This window comes from Chenopodium album, chromosome 26, assembly GCF_948465745.1.
Source record: "Chenopodium album chromosome 26, dcCheAlbu1.1, whole genome shotgun sequence".
NCBI classification, from domain to species: Eukaryota; Viridiplantae; Streptophyta; class Magnoliopsida; order Caryophyllales; family Amaranthaceae; genus Chenopodium; species Chenopodium album.
Genome location: NC_137859.1, coordinates 13,169,345 through 13,191,044, shown reverse-complemented (window position 1 = coordinate 13,191,044; position 21,700 = coordinate 13,169,345). Strand labels below are relative to the sequence as shown.

The window sequence follows — 21,700 nt, the reverse complement described above, 5'->3', positions numbered from 1 at the left end:
TTTGGGTTGAACCGCTTGCCATTAGAACAAATAGCAAGCGGTTCAACCCAAAACCGCTTTCCATTAGAGCTAATGGCAAGCGGTTCAACCCCAAACCGCTTGCCATTTCATATTAGAGGTTTTTTTTTTGGTTGGTTTTTGGAAGCGGATTTTAAAAACCGCTTGCCATTTGGGGCTTCCCATTTAGTTTATTCTACTAGTGTTTCCATATATTTCCACATTCTTTCACATCACTTTCGCACATTACATATCTTACATGCTTTCTCCATACATATCATTCAGCTCATACACTATGATCTCTTTCGCATCCATTGAGTTTGAGTCAAAATAAATAATAACGGTACGGTTACGGTTCGCAATTTTAAGTAACAAACATAACGGTTAATCGTACCGTTAAGGATAAACGGTACGGTTAACCTATTGTGCCCAGCCCTATCCATAACACTTGATCAACGAAAGAAGGGCGACTAATCAAGGACAACACTTTCATCCAAGTACTACTCTTTGATAAACCGATTCGACAAAGAAGAAAGGCTAAGAAAATACCGTCTCAAGAATAAGTTAATGAACTAAGGCAAAATATGACTAACTTGACCGAGATGTTCAAAACTCTTGCTCTCCAAGTCAATGACCCTGTTAAGCAACAACAGCTTGAGGGAATGGAAGAAAGCGAAGAAAGCTTGAACAAAATTTCAAATGACTACAAATTTCAGGGTATTAGCTCACATGGGGTCTCGGTAGAAGAGGAACTTCTTCCTTAGAAGTTTAATGCCAACGACATCCCTAGGTTCAAGCCAACCGACAACCATTATTTTCATTTAAGAGCTTTCGAAACTACAATGAATTTTAAGGGAATTGATAGGAAAGCTTTCCACTCGTTGTTTTCACTATCTCTAGAAATCGTTTGTCAACAATGGTTCTTCTCCCTTGACAAAGAGAAAATCTCTTCATGGGATTCTATAACAAACGCTTTCATTGATAGATATAAGTGCAACACTCAAGTTGAAACTGACCATAGGGAACTTGAGATGGTAAAGCAAAAGGAAAACGAAGGATACACCTCTTTCTTCAATAAGTGGAGGGAGACTTTCGCAAAAATGGTCGAGGTCCCTAATGAAAAGGATTCAGTAAGGATGTTCATCAAGAACCTCCAAGAGAAGTATTCAAAGCACTTGAAATACCAACACAACCTAAATACTTTCAAGGTCGTCTATAACATAGGTATATATTGACATTGAAGATAACCTTGCAAAACAAAAAGCTACTAACAATAGTAACAACAATGGCTGGAAAGGAAAGAAGAACGACAATCCTTCTTCTACCGAAAACACCTACTCAAGTAATAATGTTAGTACCTTTGACCTCAATGAAGTCATAGCCATGGATAATCAAGGACCTAAAAAACAATTAAGGAAAGTATTGACCCCTATTGGGATGAGGTATGATACTGCTTTTGATCGACTCCATGCCAAGGGACTCATTACTCTCATTAGACCTATTCAAGATCCCGCACCTGAAAAGAGGTTGCCTAGTTGGAACCCAAATGCACAGTGCAAGTACCATTAAGGTAGGGGTCATACTATGGAAACAGTAATGGGTACTGCAAAGGACCATAGCAACCATAATAATGTTTGATTCTATGAGAAGAATCATTTACACCAGTGACCAATATGTGTGGACTCTCAGACTCCCTAGAAGAAGTAGTCTCTGGCCAAATAACAACAACCTCATATGAAGTAAGAGCATTATAAACACGCTGATCTGGAACTATAGTCTTATTCAACAAAATTTGTGTTGAATCACTAATTGAAACTCCCCTCAAAGTTCGAAAGAATCTAGCATATGGGTTTAGATATGTAATCTCCATCAATATAGCCAAAATATTCTCTCTTAATGTAGGAAAACATTTTAGACAATTAGCTAATTCTTGTTATCCATCATACAAAAATAGCTTCATATATTTTGGCCCTTCATCTCCCGGAACTAAAACTGGGAATATGATGATAAATCTGTCCATGTAACTTAAGAACATAGATTCCTTTCTCTGTTTTAGCACCATAATCACCACCCAATGAAGAGTGAACAAATTATTATACAATCGCACATACTGCCTGAAATGTCTCGCTTCTTCATCTATAGAAGTTAATAACATCACAAGCTATGGAGGGTACCCATTAATTGCAATTCTGATTTCATCATCATAACAGAAGTGAAGTGCTTCAAAAGCAAATTTTTTGGCCATACACTTATGACAGTAAGTAGGTGCAGGAAGCAAATAAGCCTGAGTAGGATTTTTTTTTTCCCAATTAGAGCATCACAACCCTCTGTGAAAAATATGAACAATGGTCATTAGTAAATATTGTTTTTTTAATACAAATATTTATTGTAAACATGTAATATATATATATATATAAAATAATAATTAAAAAAAAAACTCTATAATTACTTGTCACTTGAACTCTACTACTTTCCTTATTCTGAAAACCTCCATTAGATTTTACCTTTAACCTTTAAAATAGTATTTGAAACATGTATTCAGTCAAATTCTAACTATGAAAACAAATATCAATAATGTACCTTAAGTCTCAAAAAACATTTGTATTTGATCACCACATTCACCCTTTAAATTTGTATGACGTTTATTTTTGTAACTTCTTGTTGACGAAGCTGCTTATAATAGTAAACATTAAATTCAGAAGCCAAAATCTTCAAATCAGTTGTATATAAAATAGGAAAAATACACTTTATAATCCCAACTATTGACGATTTACTTTTAATAATCCCAACTATGGTTTATTATCTAATAATCCCAACTATTGGGTATGTTTGCCAAGAGTAGTCCCAATGACCGGTAACCTATTAAAAATAAAAAATGAAAATAAAAATTTAAAAAAATCCACATGGCAGCATGTAATTGCTCCAAAATAAAAATTTGGAAATTTTGCAAACAACTACCATTTAAATGACCACTTTTGAGAACAACTACCATTTTAAATTTTCTTTTGAAAAAACTATCACAAAAACACAAAAAGTTAGAGTAGCACTACCACATGTATTCTTTCCGGCAAGAATCTCCGTTTTGGGGGCATATTTTATAAAATTTCCCTTAAAAAACCCATAATAAATGACTGCATTAACCCTTAATTTGATTATACACTTCAATTGCCCCAAAACCCCCAATTTAGTAAAGCCCTAAATTAAAATTTTTTACCATAAACCCTAATTTTAAGATTTAATTGAGAAATTAAATAAACTATAATGCAAAATTAATGATGATTGACCTATAATTGTGTTCTACTATCGAAGTCTCTTGTTTTCTATACCACAATTGATTGAAATTTTATAAACTAAGATATCTCAACCGGAAATTCTTGCCGAAAAATTAAACGTGGTAGTGCTACTCAAAGTTTTTGTGACTTTGCGGTAGTTTTTTAAAAGAAAATTTTAAATGGTAGTTGTTCTCAAAAGGGGTCATTTAAATGGTAGTTGTTCGCAAAATTTCGTAAAAATTTAAATAAATTTAAAAACTTTTTTTTTTTAAAAAAAAACCCAAAACCCATCCCTAGCCACCTCCTTCCCTTTCCCCTCACCGTGAAACCCTAAGGCCCAACCCCAGGCCCCCGAAAACCAGTCGGCGACCTCCCCTAACCTCCGCAAAACGGCCGACCGGCCTTTCCAACCTTAAAATCATCAGCCATTTGTGCAGCGTTGCTTGAATTTATTGGAATTGGGAGTTATGAGTTGCGTGGTTATGATGGTTGGGTTGTGTGTGGTTGGTAATTGATGGCTATTTGGGGTTGAGTTTGAGAAGGGAGGTGACTAATTTAGGGTCGGGTTGGGTTTTCGGTGTAGTTAGGTAGTTTTGCGACGTGGGTAGCAGTTTTTGGGGTGTAGGCTGCGATATTGGGGTGGTTAATTATTTGATGGTTTTTCGGCGCATCAAACGACGAAGGAGACGAGAGGGAGAATGGTCGGGATGGGGGATCAAGTGCCGGTCGCTTTCAGGGGTGAAAGGAGATGGTCGGCGGTCTAGGGGTTGGGCTGGGTCTGGGCTTCGCAGTGGCGGAAAGGGACGATGGTGGCTGGGAGGTTTTTTTGGTTTTTTTTTTCCTTTTTTATTTATTTTCCTTTTTTTTACCTTTTTTTAGACCAATCACGTGGATTGGTTACCTGTTACAACAAGTCATTGACTTGGTGTTGACCGGTTGTGACTATTCTTGGAAAACATATTATTGGTCAAATTTCTACATCGACCTGACCCGAATAGACCCGATTTGAATTTGGCCCCACCCGAACTTGACCCGATAATTGGATCCGATGGCTGACCCGACCCGAATTGACCCGATCCGATCTCAACCCGACCCAAACTCAACCCGATACCCCGACCCAAACACGACCCGATACCCCGACCAGACCCGAATTACCATTGACCCGAAACTGACCTGAACTTCGAACTGACCCGACCCGACCCGAATATTGATTGACCACGACCCAAACTGACTGGACCCATACCTGACCTGAACGACCCGTTTGCCAGGTCTAGTGACGTGGCATAGTGAAGGGTCTACGTGACGTAGAAAAGTTTTTAGAAACACCTTTTAATAGATTAGTATTAATTAATGTAATAACTCAAGGCATCGCCCGGTATAAAACTAGTTTTCCACTAAACAAAGCCTTTAGTAAGAAAGCATAATGTTTACTTGCAAGAGAATGCAAAGTAGTACTAGTATAAAACATGGTGTTAATAAAATAAAATAAAATAAAATAAATAAAAAAAATTTCTTGGGTGTATTTCTGGATCTTTCTACATAGAGAAAATCCCATTGTTAAACCACCATCTCTCGCTCTAGATTCTGAAATTCAGAGACTAGAAGCCGTTGAAGATGTCCCTAATTAGGGTTTCAGGAAGAGCATCAAGAACTGCGACCACTCTGTGCCGGAACTACTTGATATCTCCTATTCTTCATTGCAATCGAGTAGGGTTTAATTGGGGTTTAAGAATTTTGTGCATTACTCATTTTTTGACCTCAAATTTATCATTTTTTTACCTCAAATTTATTTGCTCTTTGTTTAATGGGGTTGTTGAGTTTTGTGTAAATTTGTTGTTTGCAGGAACATGAACTGTTAGTTGCTTTGTGTTTGTTTAATGGGGTTGATGAAATTTGTGAAAATTTGTTGTTTTCAGGACTATGAACTGTTAGTTGCTTTGTCTTTGTTTAATGGGGTTGATGAAATTTGTGTAAATTTGTTGTTTGCAGGACTATGAACTGTTAGTTGCTTTGTCTTTGTTTAATGGGGTTGATGAAATTTGTGTAAATTTGTTGTTTTCAGGACTATGAACTGTTAGTTGCTGCTCAGGAACGTTCGTTTTCTTCGTCTATTTGTGGATTAAACAGGATTCTTGGCAGCCCCTTTAGTAAAAATGATACCTTGAACAATAGCTGGTTGCGCAATGGAGTTTCACTTGGAGTATTTGGTGCTACAAGATCGATTCATGGCTCGGGTAATCATTTTTACTACATTCATTTGATTGTTTTGTGTTGTAGAGCTATAGAGGTTAGACCATAACTTCCTATGCAAAAAACTTAAAATAAAAAAATGATGTCATAGAAATTATAATGTGCAAAATCTTTGAACAAAATCTTTGAACAGAGTTTTGTGATACCAACTTGATTGTTTCCTGATAGGTGTTATGTTAAAAGATTATTACGATATACTCGGTGTGAGCAAGAATGCAACTCAATCCGAAATCAAGAAAGCTTTCTATGGGGTATGCTTTCAGCCTCACATCATTAGATGTTACAATTCAATGATTTGTACTTCTCTATTAATTAAATACTGTACAAACGAGAAAAGTGGAAAGTTTGCAATGAAGGCGATAAATATGAATGCTTTGACGACACCATCATTGTTTTTCTCTGTACTTAGTACTTATTTTGATTTGTACTTTCTTCAATTGTTGGGTGAAATTGTGCTGCAGTTAGCCAAAAAGTATCATCCAGATATGAATAAAGACGATCCCAATGCTGATAAAAAGTTTCAGGAGATCAATAAGGCCCATGAGGTATTTTTTGGTGTCCTAAACTATAGTTGTGTCAGCTTTCAATACAAGAGTTATATCTATTCTGGTGCATAATATATTGTTCTGTCAATTTATAGGTTTTGAAAGACGAACAAGAACGCGCAGCTTATGATCAGGTAAGTAAGAATGTGCAATACATGACAGTGTATCAGATGCTATAGTTCCTATTTTATCCCTTGGAAATTGTGATATTTTTATTCTTCCTCGTTTTGGGTTTGGGTATGTATGCTTAATTAATACGACTATTTAGAATTATGTTCCAAATGTTAGGATAAGATTCTATCCAGAACTAAAATATCGTGAGGAATCAGTATGAAATTGCCTAATTCAGTATTTTGAGCTTCTCATTTCACACTCTCTTTTGATAGTGTTTTGAAACAAATGAAGATATAGTGGTTTGTGCAAGCAAGCTCATCTAGTATTATCAATTGCTGACAAGGTGTGGGCAAAAAATCTTAGATGTAAACTGATTGCTTTCTTTTATGGATAAACATTTTTAAGGAGTCACCTCCTTCAACTTTTTATATACATTTATTCTTGTGCAATAATAGTCTAATATGCTTATAAGAGTTAGAACTTGGTAGCTGTGCACATTGGGTGCTCTTACAGGTTAATTCTTGATTCTTGAGTGTGGCATGACAACACTTGGTGGAAGATATTTTTGTTAACGTTGTATAGAACTTATATTTGTATGTGAAGTCATGTAAGCTGTATATGTTTAGGAAATGCTTGTACGGTTTCTTTGCAATGCAGGCACATCTCTTTTAGAGCCTTTTTGATTTGATTTTAAACCTATTTTAACATTTCCTTTCCCTTTTTCCTTTATTTTTGGAGTTTTTGCTACCTCTTAACCTGATTCTCATCTCATCCCACCACACCCTTTTCCATTTATTTTGGAGTTCTGCTACCCCCCTAACCAAATTCAAGCAATAAAGAGCTGAAGACTCAGCATACAAAGGGATGTGTTTTTAGGCTGGGGCGGGAAATAGGTGGTGATGGACTGCCGATTGTGATTTGTGGCTAGGGAGGTTTGAGATGGTGTTAGGTAGGTGTTTTTTCTGCCCATGGTGATCAGAAAGGCTGACCATGGTCAGTGGTGGGATTCTAGGGTTGTTGTTGTATTTATTTTATTGGGATGGTGAGGGAAATAGGTGGTGATGGACTGTGGGTTGTGGGATAGGGAGGTTTGACTGTTTGAGATAGTGTCGGGTAGCTGTAAGTACTGCCCATGGTGATCAGGAAGGCTGATCATGGTGGTGGCCAGTGGTGGAAAAGTAGGTCATGTAGCTGTTTCTTGCTGTCTGATTTATTTATTTGTTTTTACTTGAACAAACACATAATGAAATCATATAATATATACCCTTCCCTTCCTCAAAACAGATGAGGTGGGTAATTGTGGGTGTTTTGATTCAATTCCTCCTCTGTCTGTACTCTTGTTTTCTTTATTCGGTATTTCCCCACCCTTGGTAATATTGTGAATCATGTGGCTGTATATTGTTTAATTTTAAGTGGAGCACCTTGTTAGTTTTTTTTTAGAACAAACTAATGTTTTTTTTTTTTTTTTTTAGATGGGCCATGATGCATTTGTACAAAGCAAAGAAACCGGTGGTCCTGGTTCATATGAGAGCAGTGGTTTTAATTTTAAGGATTTTAATTTCAATCCTTTCAACGTAAGGCTATCAAACTTTTCTGCATAATGTTATTATGTTATTACTTTTAACAGTTTTGTATTGATCTTTATTTGGCTATTGTGATTTTGCAATTTGTTGGTATGTGTTGCTATATTAAAAGGTTGATTATTATCTATCTCCTCACATGGTCTCCAATCCTACCCTTCCCACACCTATTTTAATAATTCTTTTTACTCACATTCCTTACCTTTTTTTTTTTTAATCTTTCTAAATTCTCAACAAATCCCCTTGTAGAATATACGAACGAAATCATCTCAACCGCATAAATCTCTGCGTGGGTCTAAGTGTTACATTTAAAAAGATGGAGGGGGTATTATAAGAAGATTCTTGATATGTGAGAGAGAGAGGGGGATGTTAATTTTTTTATTTAATGTGCATACTTTTTCAGTTGAACTTCTTTTTCTTAGCAAAAAAACTCAAAAAAGTTCAAAAACTATGCTTACTATGCTCGATACTTATGCAAATTGAGACCAAGAAATTTGAAACTTTTGCTCAAAATATGCGCACTTTCTCTTCGAAATTCTTCACATAAAAACCTTCTCATTTTAACACCCTTCCTAATTTGAATAAAATAAAATTGTAAAAAAAAAAATTAATGTTACACATCTATCCTTTTCATTTATAAGAAGAATGACACTCATTTTAACACCCTTTGAATTGCCTTCTCGTTTTCACACCATTTTCGTATTTGAAGTGAAGGATGCATGTGCAATATTTGTAAACAGAGTTTACTTGAGTTGAATTTATTAATGCCTGGAAAAGTTATAATATACGCACATTCTATATAAAATAATACGCACACTCAAATGGCATTGTTGGCGACTTCTCCACGTTGTCCCCTTTGTCATTTTTTCCTCTCTCTTTGTCCTTGGTGTTGGATTGTTTGGTGAACCATCCACCATTAAGCAAGGAAACCAAAGTATGTGAGCATATTAGTGCTTGAGTTGATATATAAGTTGCATTAGCAATCAATTGATGATATTAATTTGTCTTTGTGATAGCCTGGACTTATGTCAAGTAGCATCAGCAAGTTCTAGTACTTGAATTTATGATGCTCTGAGGAAAATAACCAACAAAATACCAAAAGATAGCCAAATTTGGTTTCTGAATTCTTGCACAATATTGTAAACTGCCTACTTGTTGATAGTCCATTGGTAGGAGTGCAATATTATCATTCATTTTATTATTTTATTTTATTTTAATTTCATGCTCTGTGTTTATATTTGACTTTTGGGCTTCTAGCTTTGAGGGCATTGCTACATTATTTTTTATATATCTTGACCTAATCAGGGCGGGCTGCACTTGGCAAGTTGGCATTGTGTTAATGGTTTTTTTCCCAGCATTTTTGTCTAAAACCATCTATTTGTTGCAACCTTTAATTGAACAGAAAATTAGATTGGGGCTCTTTGGCTGCCCCTAAGCAATTAAGCATGAAATAACTGCATCTAGTGACTTGAGCCTTTTTTTTGCTGCATAGTAGCTTGTAAATAGGTGTCAAGGAGGTTTCAATTTGTAATTCATTTTTTGCTATTTCTGGTTAACACTCATGCTTCTGGAATTCACTTACATGTCTCATCTGAATACTAAGTAAGAATGTGAGAATATTTATATCAGCAATGTCAAAAGTGATGTTCTGACCTTTTGTGGAGCAGTTTTCTGACATTTTTACGCAAAAAACGGGCCAAGATGTGAAATTATCCTTAGAATTATCCTTCATGGAAGCTGTTCGGGGATGCTCCAAAACAGTGAAATATCAAACAACTTTAAACTGTGAAGCTTGTGGTATGTTGATTCCCCCTTCCCCCAGTAATGTATTTTCAAGATCTTTCTGTTATTTTATTTATTTTATACTCCAAAACTGCATTTTTTTTTTCAGCTTGCTCCAGTTCTTACATATTTGTCTTTTGTTATCTATTTTAGGTGGAACAGGAGTTCCTCCTGGAACCAAACCTGAGACATGTAAACGATGTAGAGGGAAAGGCATGGTCTGTGAAATAAAGCACAATGTTGATATTATTCATTATCTGATTATAGTACATAAATTACAATCTCTTATCCCGATGTTTTGTATTTCTGATTTTCAGATTTTTATGGAAAAAGGTCCAATTGCCTTTCAGACTACTTGTATTAATTGTAATGGAACTGGGAAAACATATACGGTACAGTCTGTTTCCTTTTGTTTATATTTGGATTTTTAGTACTTATGAAGTGATTATTTATGCCGAGATGGTTCATGTTAAATGGATCTAATGTCATCCTCCCCCCCCCCCCCCCCTCTGCTTATGCCCTTTTTTTTAAAAAAAAAAAAAAAATCAACTAAATATTGAAAATATGTTTGTCTGTACTTCATGCAGATATCATTTTATTTAGACCCTCCCTGTTGCGTTTTTATCAATGCTATAAAAAATGTTAACATTTAAGTATTGCCATATTTTATTGTTTTCTTGTGTGATTTTGAACTGTTGTGTTGAAGTGGTTTTCCTGTTTTCATGTCATGGAAAATATGTACTCTTGTTGCCATGTCATTACAAGATTTTCACCAATGATGGTTCTGTTCAAATGTTGTAAGAATGCTTGTAATTTGTTTATTTTTTTGGTCTTTGCCATGTAATTTCTATTTATTTCTGCTGTAGAATCCTTTATTATCTTTGGAAACTTGTGTGGTATTCTGATGATAAGTTTGGTTTGGTAACTTTACTTCACATGAAAAACTTCTAAGCAACTTCCTTCGTTGACAATAGTTGCATCATTTTGATCATGCACGTTTATCAATGCAATGCTTTGACCTTAATTATCTTTAATTATATTTCAACAAAATCATTAAAAAATGTTTTTATTTATATATATAGAGATTAACCAAACAACAATTAATGTGATGATATTTATTGTTACATATTAGTTATTAAACATGAGCAAAATCAATATGAAGTGGAATAAGTCAATATGATGCAATTATTGTGAAATGGAGGAAGTAATTGTTTTAGCTTTGTCACAATTTTCAAGAACCATGTTTGACCATTATTTTCATTTGTACTTCGTAATATATTAATTTATTGGGATAAAATTCTTATGAAAATACTTTTCAAGAAAAACCCAACAATGATATTCTTACAACACAACCCATTGTAATTTTTAATATATCGATATTGAAGATGTTGAATTGAGGAAGTTCAAAGAGATATGATGAAATAGGAATCCTAATTTGGAATGTTGTATAGATAAGTTTTATTTCTGTTTTTTTTTTAAAAATTTTTTTTTTTAATTTTAAATTTTAAGTAAAATCATTGACTTGTAATCATTGACTTGTACTCATTATGTCCCATTTTTTAAAATGTTGTCCCATTTTGGAATGAAAAAATTTGAACTTCATTTATAATCATGTTTCCCACCTTTTAGATTACTTTTGATCAGTAAAATTTGAATTTAGTGGCATATTGAATGCTTTTGTTCATTTCAGAAAAAAAAAAAAAAAAAAAAAACTTTTGTAAACATTAACTGTTGTCCCATTTTGGAATGAAAAAATTTGAACTTCATTTATAATCATGTTGCCCACCTTTTAGATTACTTTTGATCAGTTTGAATTTAGTGGCATCTTGAATGCTTTTGTTCATTTCAGAAAAGAAAATATACTTTTGTGAACATTATACTTCTTCTGTTTTTATTAAATGCAGCATTTGTAAAAACACCTAGGCAGTTTTTGGAGATGAGAGAGATAGAGAGAGAAAAGAGGACCCATGTGACATGAGAGAGACAGAGAGAATTTATTATCTAAATAGGCAAGTGATGCATCTAATTTGAGACTTCCTTATCTAGAAAGTGAAATACAATGCTGAAAGAACAGACGGAGGCAATTGACTGATCTCTGCATCAAGCCTGTTAAACTTGTTGCCTGCGTGTTAACTACAATTTTCTTTTAGGCATACCCTCTTTATTATTAATGCCTGTAGCTGATGTACAAACAGCAATATAGGGGCTTTAGGCCTTCAATGGGTTTTGCACTCTGCAGTGAGCTGCAAAACTTCCTTAAAGTTTGATGACCATGTAGCCAAAACATGAAATATATCTCCCCCAACCCCAATTTCTCAATATTATCAATCATCAAAGAATCTGTATGTATTCTGCACCTTTTATTTCTTTCTATGACAATTCCTTTTTGGATGCAATTTTGCTTGCTGATGTGACTCAAAGCTATTTGTTATCAAACGTTCAAGAACAACACCTACTCGAACCATCATGCATAAAGATTTGAGCTTCTCCTATGTATTAATTCACCAACGCCTTGAATATGGATAAAACGGTTGAATTTTGAAATAGGTTTTAGTTGCAACCAAGGCTGTTAGGACTGGGATCCCAGGCTGGATCGATGAGGGGAGTAGGATTGAATCGGTAAAATCGGATTGTAGAATCGTAAGATCCTACAAATTGATAAATGAGGCAATCAAGGTGTTGCTACATAACTAGATACCCATCTTTCAAGCAATAAGAATGCCAAAATGTATAGTTTAATACTTGCAACAATATTCTCAAGTAGTCTTCGCATTACAACTCAATATGTTCATGCTGTTGTATACTGTATTTGTCATTAATAGTTTCTTCTTAGAGCATCCTTTTTGCTGATGAATTACCAGTCCATACCTTGAAAGCTGCATACATATTTGGGATGTCTTAACTAAAAAGCTGGTTTTTTTTTTCTTTATCTGGTGTTGAACCATTTTTGAGATTCAATCAAATTTCTACCTTCCCTGCTATGTGGCATACATAAATGGTATGTGGTGAATAATATGTCGAATCTGACAATTCTTTTTGCTTTTAATATGTGGCATATACAGACATATTGCAAGTCCTGCAATGGTAATCGAGTGGTGCTGGGATCAAAGTCTGTTCGACTGGACATCATTCCTGGTAAAAGCTTCTTTTTGATTTGCAGATTACGCATGTTTCTGTTTGTAGCTGGTTATGTGTTTCTTTTAATTATGTTATATGACCCTATCCATTTTTATTTGGGCCAATTGGTTGGGGGGGGGGGTGTTATGGATGAAAATTATTGATAATATGTGCATTTGGAATTTAGATTGTGGGTTGGTTGTGTGATATATGTAATTCAAAGCTAAGAAGGCTACAATTTATATATCTGTAAGCATCTCTCAGCTTATCTCAGGGGAGAGATGGAAAAGTGGATCTCTTCCATTTGTTTATATTTATTTTTTTCATATCCAGCACCTGTTCTTTAATTGAAGGAGAATTTATAAAATCATGCAGATTCTTGGCCTAGAAAAATGTCATAATATAGTACAATGATGACTTGGTAAACTATCAAATAACTTTGGGTTGAAACCTAATAGTCTTTGGCTTGTTAATACAACAAACTGAAAATTATATAAACCAGTTTTCAGGGTATTGTTACCAAAATAAATAAATAAATACGAGTATATATAATATGTACCATTAGAATTGAGTGACCCTGCTTATAACTAATTGCTTTATTTTGGTACACTTTTGGTTTTACCTTACTCTTAAGTGGGGATTAAGTGAGTTTTTATTATTGTCTTAATACTCCCTTGTTGTTTGTCAATGAATTACTTTGACCATAAATATCTTTAGTTTCATATTAGTGAAGATGTAAAATTTGAATATTAATAAACTACTCATTGTGACAAATCATATAAAACCCATGCAAGGAATCAGTATTTGAGGGAGGGGCACATTAGTCATAGCCTATTAGTAGTGTCTTGAGGAATAAGTTAGAGTTAGTTATGAGACTTTTTCTATAAATAGACCTCATTAGGAGGAGTAATTATCATGTTGAATATTGTGAGGATTCTTATTGGGAGAGAGTGAGCCTCTTGAAAGCTCATGTTAGGAGAGCATCCACCTCTCGAAAGTGGAATTATCGTTTGATTAGTGTAATTCACATATTATCAATACAATCATCATTTTCGGTCCCTAATTTCTGCCATTGTTAAGCTGTAATTATGCCAGAAACCATGCTAATTCCTAGCAACCCAATGCTTTGTTTTATATGTGAGAGTAACTTAGAAGATCATCTTATCATATGAATAGTATCTAGGTTCCAAATGGATAGAACAAATAGGATTAGAGGGAATATTAGTGGGGCCTTTGGCTTCCAAATTTGTGTTAATAAGTTATTAAGATGTCATGGGTCGTCAATTATTTATTAGGGCTTTTTATTTAGTTTGCTTGCGAGGCACTTAGGTTAGTTTTATTTTCCTATATATATTAGTTAAATGTCATCAATTTTGGATGTTTTATGAAATAAAAAGTAAATTGTTGATCTTTGGCTTGAAGAGAATTTTGTTAAGGTTTAAACTAGCTGTTAGGGTTTTAGGATTGTTGCTTTTAAGATCAAACTTAGAAGTTGTTGGCTTCTATCACTATCCTACATTTTTCCACCATAAAAGATCAAACTTAGAAGTTGTTGGCTTCTATCACTATCCTACATTTTTTATTTTTCCACCATTAAATCTATAACCTTCCATCCATTCATATCCACATCAAATTGGTATCAAGACCCTAAGATTGTGAGTTCTTCCTACTTACACGATCTTAGTTTATAAAAAATAAAAAAATAAAAAAGAATTGTTAGCTGCGATTTCTTTTGAGGATCAATATTGGGTTGCCAATTTGCGTCAACTTGGCAAATAATGGGCTTTTGGGGTGAGATTAGAGAAGGGGGTAAATTTAACTTTGATATTAGCTAGTTTGATGGATTATTTTGTAACTATGAGTTTAGGGATGTGGTGGAGAAATTGTTCGAGCATTTAAATTTTATTGGTTATGGACTTGTTCCATTTGTGATTTCATCGTTCACAAATTTTGCTATGGAGTGGTGAAAAACAGTGGTTGCTTAAAAGCGAAGACTTTAGTAAAAAAAATTAAACTAAAGCCAAGGGCCCAAGAGTTTAGTAAAAATTTAAACTAGATATTGACAAATTTTGGAATCTTTATTTTCTACGGTGAAAAATGAAAGAAATTTATTGTTAACGACAATCTACATCAAGAATCAGATATGGTGATGGAATTGCACCAAGGCTGCATTATTGAGGAGCAACCAATGTCTCCTAAAACTTGGTAAAATGTTTTGTTGTATTATATGAGAGACCTACAAGTTTGTGTGTTCCAGATTTTGTGGCCAAGGAAGAACAATTGACAAAGGTAGAGTCTTTACATACGTTCATTCCAAAGGAAGATTACATAACTTCTCCATGCATGCTAAAATATGGGTATATGCAACATTGGGAAGAAGCTAGCAGTTTGTTATGCTGTGATTATTTTTTATGTGTCATTGTTGATGTCCTATTGGATTCGAGGACGAATCTTTTCAAGAAGGGGCTTTTTCAATATATTTCACCATATTTTCTTTGTATATAACAAAACTAATAAAAAAGTTACAAATGTAGTTAGACAAGTGGAACCCATGTCCACTTTAGTTTTTCCCACCATATGCCCACGCTGCTGGCATTATATATTTGTCTATGGGCGTTTTCTCATTAGACCATTGGTGGGATCCCTTTTATTTTTTTTAATGCCCATAATTGGCGTTGCTGTGTTTTCTGTATATTATTACTCTCTAGATGGAGTAGCTAGGCTGGTATTTCAAAATCAACACAAGAAGTTGTTTATTTGTATTTTAAAGTATATGTCATTATGGGTTTCCCATGTCTCCTTTTGGTGGCGTGAAATTATATGCTGGGTTAGAAGCAGCCAGCTTGAGGCTGGATGATAACCATTCTTTTTATGTCGTGGAAACCAGCTCCATACCAATATTGACATTTTGGTTTGTTTACAGGTGTGGATACTAATGAAACAATCAAGGTATCTAGAAGTGGTGGAGCTGATCCTGATGGATACGGGCCAGGTGATCTTTATGTTGTCATTAAGGTACCCTTGCTAATTCTTGTTCCTGGTATCTACTGTTGCCATTGCTAGTTCTGCTGCTGCAATGATCTAACCAAATTTGCACCCCAGGTTAGAGAAGACCCAGTTTTCCGAAGAGAAGGATCTGACATTCACGTCGATGCTGTTTTGAGTATTACCCAGGTAAATGGCTCTCATTTTTTCTGCCGTTTTGTTTATGCTTTTGGCTGAATAATTTCTTTTGCTTTTACAAGAAAAGAATATAGTTCTGTTACTTCAACTCGGATTTGGATGTCGTGTCTGACATGGTGTCAAAGGATCAAACACTCCTCCAAAATTGTCCAACACTTCGACGCACTTAGATATTGCTACCATATAAAGTGTCTGGACATTCATATTATTTAAAACTGTACAATTTTAAAAACAATAATATGAACTTAAGTACAAGCATTAAAAGAATGATACTTCCTCCAATTGGAATTAGATCCAATACTTCCCTAAAATGGATGTTTTGTTAGTTGCGACATCACTGATTAGTAAGTTTTTCCTAATAAAATACCAAAAGTACCCCATGGGGGGACCAACACTCCCTTTCATTATACAAGGGCTTCTTTGTCTAATCTCATACTCCACGTGGGGACTAAAACCCACTAACTCCCTTTTCCATAATCTTTGTGCCCACACCCATGTTGCAACTAATTCCAAACGGATGAAGTATTGTACATGGAAAATAAAAATATACGGTGTAAAAATAAATGAAACTACTCCATAAAAAGCCATGTGGCCTACTTCTGTTTTACCCCACCATTTAATTAAATGTAGTGAATATGAGAATTAAATCTAGATCAATTTCCATGCCCCATCACCAATTAAATACAACACTAAAGCTTTCTTCCCTCTTTCTCTTTCTTCGCTCTCATGAAATAGCTGCCATGTCAGCCGTGGGCCCATGGTGGATATATCCACTGTGGATTAGCACCTCTCAGGTTTCAATAAGCCCTACCGTTTTATTGCCTGTAGGTGTCCTCCATTTTATGAATTTTAAATATAGGTTTTTGGTCTAAACTAGGTCTGTAACTACAAAGAAGATAATTGGGTCAACGGTGAACTGGATATCGACACTTGTTCCAACACTTTTCTGGAGCCGTGTAGCCCGTGTTGAGCCTCGTATCGTGTCGGAGAACAAAGAAAACTAAATATATAAGTAGGATTACAGTGTCCTAATTCAGCAGCATCTTTACAAATCAGGCTTAATTCGTAACACTTGAATGAGTAATTTACGCCACAAGGATGACAATTAATTGGTACGATATCAATAAACATACCCAAGTCTAATTTTTTAGCTTGACTTGTTTATATTATGGTGCCGCACTAAAAGGTACGTACGATAAAGGTTGGTTGAAGATGATGTTACACAGCTTTCAGAACAAGTGAAAGTAATATTCGGTCTATTTGATTGTCGTTATATTGGGTTTCTCCCATATGGCCACAAACTGTATAATGTCATTTGATGATTGCTTTCAGGTTAAAAGTACTAAATGGGTTTATGATCATATGTGAGCTAGGTTCTTTTGTGGCTTCTTATTAGGAGAGGCTACGAGGGTTATAGGAGGAATTATTTATTCTATGCAAATAAAATAGTTGTTATTAGCATTAGTTGATGTATCATTTTTCAAAAAATTTAGACTAGCATAGTTATTTTTATTTTGTAAGAATTTTCTATAGTAATGCTAGGGGGTTTAGTAGCTTTATATGGGATATACTTGCTCCATTCTTTTTTGTTCACTCATTTTTCTCAATTGTATTTTAGGTTTGCCCCTTTTACCAACACTCTGTCTTATTGTATTTTCTTTTATCTCTCTTGCTTCATCCCACTTTATCTTACAACCATTCACTTTTTTCAATATTTTCTTAAATTGCGTATCTACAAGAATTAGGTAGAATATATAAGATGGATGAAGTGTTTTTTGATAGATTACATGATTTAATAAAATTAAGGTTGCAATTTGTTTTAAAAATAAAATAAAAATTTTAAGGTTGCAATATTTTATTTTATTTTTGGTTAAAACAGGTTTGTTAAGCATCTCTTCTGAGATTAAGAACACCTTTGTTTGATTCAGATATGAATGTTAGAACATTTAAGTAATTGAGATTTCATCTAGATATATGTTCTTCACCTTGTTCCACATCAAAACCACTTGTGATCTTTCTTCCATTAACTTGGATCATCTTGGAATCATAACAATAAGTTATTGTATCACACATCAAATTGCATGACTTAGTAGCTCTTGTGAAGATGCGCAAATTCTGCTAAAAAATAGCAATATAGAATCTTCTTCTCCTTGCACCATCAGAACCCCACAAAATGCAATTGCAACGAATCCATAATAGTGAAGGGTAGACTAAAAATTTTCCATGAAAAACATAGTCATTCCTGTATCCAGAGTTCCGTCTTGGGGACGTGACTAGGGAGTAATGCTGCATCATTTATATGGTGTACCCCTTCCTGGAACTCTAATCCCAATCCTTAGACTTCAAGATCATGTTTGATGCAACATCAAAGCCAGACTATTTTATTAAGAATTATATAGTCTAAAGCTGGAAGGATTGTCTGTGGCCATGACCTACTTTTACATCCATCTTCATGAACATGAACAGATTGCATGTCTTTTTTTTTTTTTTTTTTTCAACTTATGGTTAGTAATTCCCAACACCATGCCTTTATTATGATTAGTGATAAAACTCTCTCCTCATTCTTTGACTTACCAAAGGTTACATTATTAATCTTTGAGAACTTTATCCCTTATGCAGGCAATTTTGGGTGGCACAATCCAGGTTCCAACTCTAACTGGAGATGTTGTTCTTAAGGTTTGTGCAATGTCTTTCTGTTTGTAGAGTCTTGAAGTTTTATTGGCAGTGAAGATTCATATTGAACTCTATTTTTTTTTTTTTTTTTCTTTTTCTTTGAAAAAGGTTCGTCCTGGGACCCAACCAAATCAGAAGGTTGTGCTGAAGAAAAAAGGTGAGCAGAAGGCATAACTGAATGCTATATATTGCATTTTTGCATGTTCAACTCTATCCCATATGGTTTCCCCAATTTCATGAATCCCTTTTCATTATTTGTATGGTTTGTGATTCTATTTTGAGGAACATGGATTGTTGTTATATCATGTAAGGAAGCTGTCGATATGTTTTGAAAAATATATGGTACAAAACTGTAGTAGTAGTCCAACTGCTGTTTTAAATATGATTGCAGATTCTCAACTTCACTAGTAGGGTCATGTTTAACTTACTATTTAGAAATAGACAAGTTTGTTGCACCATCTTTTTTCTTGGCAATATCTTTCATGCTCAAATTTGTGTTAATGACATTCTGGCTATCTTATTTGCAACCCAATCAAGCAACTTATTTAACCTCTAGTTTTTAGTAATCTGGTCATCAGTATGGCAGGGGAGGTTTACAAGGATAGAGTTGACATCTCCTGTCCACTAGGTTTACTGAGCTCTCTGAGTGGCATCATGCATGTTGAAGTTTTGTAACCTGAAACCTTGTTATGTGATTCTTGCAGGAATTAAAGCAAGGGGCTCTGCCTCATTTGGGGATCAATTTGTGCACTTCAATGTCAGCATCCCAACGTAAGTTTGCTTAGTTTTTCAAATGCTGATGATTTTAGTAGGGATTTTACACGTGTTTTAGGGATTTTCAACATTCATTATTTCCTATCTAATGTGAGGATGTTATGTGGGTGATGAATAATTTGGCAGGAGCTTGACCCCAAGACAGCGGGAACTAATAGAAGAATTTTCCAAAGAAGAGCAAGGAGAATGTGACAAACGTGCTGCAGCTGGGGCCTCTAGATAATCTGGGTTTTCATAAACAAAGTAGCAAACGATGAACTGCATGATCTCTCATGCAGCTAAAGTAGAAAATTCGATCTGTTATTCCTGGATTTTAAATAATTTACGTTTTTTTTCTTTTTTTTTTTTTCCTTGTTGAACGGCTTGGAATTGATAGCGAGGTTACTTTTTTGGGAGGGTGGTAGGGGAGGGGGTTGGCCGAATTTGAGTTATAATGATTAGCTAAACCTATTAGTGAGCTGAAAATTTTTGTAGGACGTAAATACTCGATTTGATTTGACACTGTTATATGCAAACAAGAAATGGGCTGCATTGCCAGGTTTGTACTGTATATATATTAAGTCTTAATAAATACAAATTTACAATGTTTGTTGAGGTTTTTTTCGTCTTCACAAACTTTTAAATAAAACGGATGTTCAGTAAATTACTGAACATCCGTTATAAAGTGACAATAAAAGGCGCAAAAGTTACACTAAAACGCACAAAAGTTACTCTGACATATATAAGAGTTATTTATGCTTCATTGATAAATTTGACAAAAGTGATACTAAATTTGACAAAAGTGAACTCGATGTACAGTAAATTACTGAAAACCGGGTGTATACAAAAGTGGTTGTTTCTTCTTTGGCTTATGATTAGTAGATAACTCATTTTTCCTTTGTGAATTAAACATTTTTAGGGGGTGTTTGGTTCACAGAGTGGTATAGGTTTGGAATCAGGAATAGGGTTAAGGTGGTATCGGGTTGGAATTTGATACTTAATACCATGTGTTTGGTTCAATTCTGGAATAGAATATCACCCCCTTAATTTCATGTATTTGATACCTAAGGGAATGGAATGAGCCAAACCCACCTCCCCCCCAAGGTTTCTAAACCCCATACCTCATGGGTTTGAGGTATGGGTTTAAAATTCATATTTTGGACAACCAAACATAAAGTATGGGTTTTAGTCATTCTAAACTCATACCTCATACCTATAATCCGCGAACCAAACGCCCCCTTACTAGTTTTGATATGTTTAAGGAATGACATTGCATTGTGCTATTAGTTCCCGCTGTATTCAGGTTAAAAATAAAAACAGGAATGACATTGCGTAGTGATTTGTGATTCAATAATGGTTTTCCAATTTTATCAGTTGTACATATTGAATTGGCTTGTGAGAGGTTTTAATCTGATAAGACTTATTTTTTTTATGAATAAAAAAAGAACCTGAATGAAATGCAAGGAAAATGGTTCATTCAGCTGGTATTAAAGGGGATCTATGTCGGAGGGTTTATTAGACCTTGTTATTGGGAGGGTCAAGTTACGGTTAATTGTGAGTTGGTCAAAGTGGGTCACATATTATAGGGCTAATAGCAAGTGGGGTCAATGCTGGTTAATGGATGAGCTAATAAGTTATCAATTAAAATAAATATGGGACAAAGTCTATACTGTATACTAAAGTAATCACCGGAGGGGCACTTGGCATGATTTTGTGAAAAAAATTCCCTCCAAAATGCTTTACTTTTTTTTTCAAAAAATAAATTTCTATTAAAATAATTTAAAGGATAGACATTAATAAACTTAAATTTTTGTAAAAAAATGTTACATAAGTCATTTAATGTCAATTAACCTATTCCAATTGACTATTATTATATTTTTCCTCAAAAAATAAAAGTGACTATTATTATATCATACGGAGTACTTTATAAATTCGTGCATTGCACGGGGCCAAAATTAGTTATAATTAAGCACATATGAATACGAAAATCAATCAATAACTTAATACTAAAACAGACACCGGAAGTGACATGTGTCACATCCAGGTGCTGTTTTTTTCCTCCAAAAGTCCCCCTCCCATTTTAGCAAAAAATCTTTTATTTTTGAAATATTTGTATGATACAACTATAATAATATTTATTCCAAATCTTTCATATTATTATCTCTATATAAAATATATACCTTTTTATCAACTTTGTCTTGATGCAATCGAAGGAAAAAATGCTTGTCTTGAGTATATTAACATAAGAGCAGGGTATGCAACATATGACGTACTTAGGCCCTGTTCTTTAGAGCTGCTCTGCTTAGGAATGACAACGGATCGGATTCGGGTCGGATGTAGCTAAATCCGAATCCGATCCGTTTAGTAAATGGACCCTGGACTCGGATCCGAATTCGAGTCAGAATCCAAAAAATCCGAGTCCGAATCCGATCCG

The 21,700-nt window shown here is 34.5% G+C and overlaps 1 protein-coding gene across 1 annotated transcript; it reads left to right on the top strand.

Moving 5' to 3' along the window:
* Positions 1-4,739: 4,739 nt before the first annotated feature.
* On the top strand, positions 4,740-19,777 carry LOC145617498 (chaperone protein dnaJ GFA2, mitochondrial-like). Its single transcript, XM_081672205.1, has 16 exons — positions 4,740-4,976; positions 5,332-5,503; positions 5,688-5,770; positions 5,981-6,064; positions 6,160-6,198; positions 7,651-7,752; positions 9,426-9,555; positions 9,694-9,758; positions 9,858-9,932; positions 12,603-12,675; positions 15,581-15,672; positions 15,760-15,831; positions 18,460-18,516; positions 18,622-18,670; positions 19,218-19,284; positions 19,414-19,777. The coding sequence occupies exons 1-16, from the start codon at positions 4,884-4,886 to the stop codon at positions 19,508-19,510; spliced, it is 1,350 nt and encodes a 449-aa protein (XP_081528331.1). The 5' UTR covers positions 4,740-4,883; the 3' UTR covers positions 19,511-19,777.
* Positions 19,778-21,700: the final 1,923 nt, after the last annotated feature.